Source organism: Plectropomus leopardus, unplaced genomic scaffold (assembly GCF_008729295.1).
Source record: "Plectropomus leopardus isolate mb unplaced genomic scaffold, YSFRI_Pleo_2.0 unplaced_scaffold21736, whole genome shotgun sequence".
Classification (NCBI taxonomy): Eukaryota; Metazoa; Chordata; class Actinopteri; order Perciformes; family Serranidae; genus Plectropomus; species Plectropomus leopardus.
Window position 1 is genome coordinate 1 of NW_024623534.1, and position 5,012 is coordinate 5,012.

The 5,012-nt window shown below is 45.0% G+C and overlaps 1 protein-coding gene across 1 annotated transcript; it reads right to left on the reverse strand.

Moving 5' to 3' along the window:
- Nucleotides 1-4: 4 nt before the first annotated feature.
- Nucleotides 5-4,827, reverse strand: LOC121965818 (zinc finger protein 26-like; the record flags this gene model as incomplete). Its single annotated transcript, XM_042515939.1, has 4 exons — nt 5-97; nt 245-309; nt 3,819-4,310; nt 4,446-4,827. Coding segments are annotated over 4 exons (1,032 nt in total), but the record flags the coding sequence as incomplete, so codon positions are not given.
- Nucleotides 4,828-5,012: the final 185 nt, after the last annotated feature.

The window sequence follows — 5,012 nt, forward strand, 5'->3', positions numbered from 1 at the left end:
CAGCCTCCTCCAGACCTTGAAGCTGCTCTCCCTCCTGACTGCTCCACAGCTCCTCCTGCTCCTCTTTAATGTGTGGGGGCTCTAGGTCCTCCTGGTCCTCTTTAATGTGTGAGGGCTCCAGGTCCTCCTGGTCCTCTTCAATGTGTAGGGGCTCTGGGTCCTCCTGGTCCTCTTCAATGTGTGGGGGTTCTGGTTCCTCCTGCTCCTCTTTCAGGTGTGGGGGCTCTGGGTCCTCCTGGTTCACACTGGAGCTCCACTCCTGCTGCTCCTCTTCACCAATGATCACTTTTCGTACACCTGAAGGTAAAGCTGAAACACAGACATACAGTTATCAATGTACATTTGAACATTTTGTCTTTTACTTTTTCACGACACATGACAACCTCCATAACCACATCGATTTGAATAATCCATTATACCAATGATTTGCCAGTTCCTCAAATGGAATGTAATTTGCTTTTGTTTGTTGTAAATGATTGCAAACTAAATACCTTTTGGTTTTCAATTGTTCCATTCATCCATCCATCCATTATCTTATCCCGGGTTGGGTCATGGGGTAGCAGGCCAAGCAAGGCATTCTAAAAATATCTCACCTCAGCAACATTTTTCATCCTGGAGGATCCCGAGGCGTTCCCAGACCAGATGAGATATATAATGCCTCCAGCATGTTCTGGGTCTGCCCTGGGGCCTCGTATCAGTTGGATGTGCCCGAAACACCTCTAATGAGAAGCACCCAAGGGGCATCCTGATCAGATGCCCGAACAACCACAACTGGCCCCTTTCGACATTAAGTAGCAGCATCTGCCACCCAAACCTCATGACCATAGATGAGAGTTGGGGTGTAGATGGATTGGTAAATAAAGAGCTTTGCCTTTCAGCTCATCCCTGCCTTTACCATGATGGGCCAGCGCAATGACAGTATCATGAATGATGCCATGCACAGCTGCCTATCAAGCTCCATTTTACTTTCATTAATGAACAAGACCCCAAGCAACTTAAAACTCCTTCTCTAGGGGCAGTAGGTCTCTCACAACCAAGGAGGGAATCCACCATTTTCCAACAGAGAACTATGGCCTCAGACTTGGAGGTGCTGGCTCTCATCTTGACAACTTCAGGAAATCACCCCGGTGCACACTTGAGGTCACAGTGTAATGAAGCCAACAGAACCACATCATCTGTGAAGAGCAGATATGCAATTCAGAGATTCCCAAACCAGATTTATTCTTTACCTTTCCTCCTCCAAGATCTTATCCATAAATATCACAAAAAGAATTGGGGACAAGGGACAGCCCTGGCTGAGGCCAACACCAGGAACGTGTTTGACTTTACACCGATGGCTTGTAACAACAAACCCAGTACCCCATATTCCTGCAGTACCCCCAGAGCACATCCGGAGGGATGCAGTAACACGCCTTGTCCAAGCCTACACAACACATTGGATGAGCAAACTCCCACAACCCCTCCAGGAGCACTTTTAGGGTCAAGAGCTGGTCCACATTCAACTGCCTGGGCGGAATCCACATTTCTCTTTCAGATTCTGATGTTTGACAATCAGACAGAGCTTCATTTCGAGCACCCTAGAATAAACTTTTCCAGGGAGGCTGAGCAGTGTGATACTCCTGCCACTCTACTTGCTCTGCACCCCAATCAAAAGACATCATAAAGGCTTGTCAGCCAAGGCAGCCCAACAATGTCCAGAGCCTTCAGCATCTCAGGTTGAATCTCATCCACACCTGATGCCTTGCTGCTGAGGAGCTTTTTGTCTACCTCAGAGATCTCTGCCAACATATGGAAGACAGTTCCACCAAGTCTTTAGACAGAACTTTGTTAAGGCCAACCGAATGTCCTCCATAGCCTCCCTCATTTCTTCCCACATCCAGTTTTTGCTTTGGAAACCACCACAGCCACAGCCCTTCTGGTCATCAGTACCTGAGTGCTGCTTCAGCAGACCTCTGGGCCAACCAAGCCCAGAAGCCTCCTTCTTCAGCCTGACAGTTTCCTTCACCACTGGTGTTCACTGGCAGGTTCTTAGGTTGCCACCACATCAGGCACTAACAACATTCTGACCACAACTTTTAGCAGCTTCCACCATATCGGAGGCTTTGAACATGGCCAACTCAGACTCTATGTCCCCAACCTTCCACTGGACCTCATGGACAGGGGCCTCAGCCACATTCCCACTTCACCCTCACTGCTTGTTGGGTTTACTTGGACTGTCTGGCAGACTGCCCCACCATCTGATCCAACTTGTCACATGGTGGCAATCAGCTGTCAGCTCTGATCCTCTCTCCACCCAAGTGTCCAAGACATACAGCAGCAGGTCACCTTTTTCAACTACAAAGTCAGTATTAGATCTTTGGCTTAGGGTGTTCTGGTATCAAGTACACTTATGAACCTCCCTTTACTCAAAAATTGTCTTTGTTATGGACAATCCATGATGAACATATCCCTGCCAGTGGTTGGCCAAGAATTGAAGAAGTCACTTGGATGAAAGGTGAAATATTTTCAAGACTCAAGAAAGTCCAAGTGATTATGATATCACAATTACCATGACCTGGACAACTGAGAACCTTCACCAACATCATTACCACACCCACCTGGTGCCTCAAACCCTGGGCAAGTCCATAATAGTATACTTGGAAGTGTGCCCCACACTTGGTACTGCTTGACCTCCTGCACCAGCTCTGGTTCCTTCCTTGCCAGAGAGGTGACATTCCACATCCCTAAAACCAATGTACGATGCCAGGGGTCAGCATGTCTGTGTCCCTGCCCCCTCTGTCTGCAATCTGGCACACAATGCTGCTGACCCAGATGCCTACCCCTGCAGGTAGTTGTTTCTTTCTTGTTTCTTTGTTCAAAGCCCGACATAGTCTCACGGCCCAAAGCCCCACGCCCAGGACATTTGCTGGAGAGCACCCCTCTGGTCTTTTAGGACCCAAGTAATGATGTTTGCTTTATGAAAAGAGAGCTTTTCATTATATAAGTATTGTTTACATAAATACATATATTTATATTGCTTTTATTTTGCACTGACGAAACCACCGAAGTGCTGGACCTTGAAAAACAAAACAATTTTATGTAGCTAATAAAATTTTGATATCAAATGTATTGCCTTTTTCATATTTTATTTGACTTTTTAGAAATGATTACAACAACCATGAGCATTCAATGTGAGCCAAAGACAATTATACTACATATAAATATATAGCCATGTGAAATACAGAAACTATATAGCTGTGCAACAAAGGGAGTTAAAGTAAAGAAATACGTCAAAATCTTTTCATGATTTAGAAAAATGTATTCTATGTATGCATTGTTTTCTATGGCTGACGTAATTTTACCAAAATGCTGTATAAAAACCGTATACATTGAGTAATATTTGCAAATTGTTATAATAAGATGTATTCATCTGTTCAGTTGAGCTGCTGGCTGGACGCTCTGCCCCTCTGTTCTCCTCAGTTGGAATCTCATGAAGCTGAGGATTGACGACCAACACATTTATGTTGCAAGGCCACTGCACAGTTTCTCTCCTGTGTGATGTGCCATGTGGAGTATCAGTTGTAACCTCGGTATAAATCTTTAATCACACAATAAACATCTGAGTGTTTTCTCTCCTGCATGAGTTTTCACGTGACTCTTTAGGTAGGCTTACTGCAAAAGTCTTTGATGAGAAATTATACAATACAAAAGTTACTCTCCTGTATGGATTTTTATGTGATTCTTTAAAGTTTCACTTTGTGTAAAAGATCTATTACATACTAAGCAGCTGTAAGGCTTTTCTCCTGTATGAATTCTTATATGTTTCTTTAAATATCTACTTTCACTAAAAGATTTACCACACACTGAGCAGCTGAAAGGTTTCTCTCCTGTATGAGTTCTCATGTGTCCTTTCAGATGTCCACTTTCACTAAAGGCTCTACTGCACACTGAGCAACTGAATGGTTTTTCCCCTGTATGAGTTCTCATGTGTCCTTTCAGATTTCCACTTTCACTGAAAGCTTTACCACACACTGAGCAACTGAATGGTTTTTCTCCTGTATGCGTTCTTATGTGTCCCTTCAGATGTCCACTTTCTCTGAAAGCTTTACCACACATTGCGCAAATGAATGCCTTCTCTCCTGTGTGAGTAATCATGTGTCTCCGTAAATGTCCACCTTGTGTGAAGGATTTTTTACAAACTGAGCAGCTGAATGGTTTCTCTCCTGTATGAGATCTCATGTGTACCTTCAGATTTCCTTTTAGGGCAAATCTTTTATCACAATCAGAGCAGCTAAATGGTTTCTCTCCAGCACTACATCTCAAATCACTGAAAGGGACTTCATCTGCCTCTTTGGTCTCCTTCCAATCATCACTGCAATCAGTCTCTGGTTCAGAAGATTCTCCAGTGTCAGAGCAGCCAAGTGGGTTTTCAGTGGAAAAACTCATCAGAGATTTTTCTGGGACTTCATTGTTATTGTAACAGTTCAAACCTGACTGAGGTTCTCTGGTCTCCTCCCAATCATCAATACTGACTTCAATCTCAGCTATGAAAGACTCTCCAGTCTTGTCCTCGGGGTCTGGTTGTAAATGTGTATCTGGATGTGAGTTCCTGTCTGGTTCTGGTCCTCCACAGTCCTCTCCATCAGCTTCTGTTTCCATCTGTTCAGTTAGTCTTTGATGAAGCTGTGAGGACTGAGGTTCCTCTTCATCATCTTCACTCTTCACAGGGACAGGAGTGAATGGGAACTTGGTGATATCAGCCCCCTCCAGACCTTGAAGCTGCTCTCCCTCCTGACTGCTCCACAGCTCCTCCTGGTCCTGTTTAATGTGTGGGGGCTCTGGGTCCTCCTGCTCCTCTTTAATGTGTGGGGGCTCTGGGTCCTCCTGCTCCTCTTTAATGTGTGGGGGCTCTGGGTCCTCCTGGTCCACACAGGAGGGGGGAGCCTCTTCTTTAACCACCAGCAGCTGCTGTTCTTCTTTAACAATAATCACTTTCTGGACATCTGAAGGTAAAACTGAAACACAGACAGACA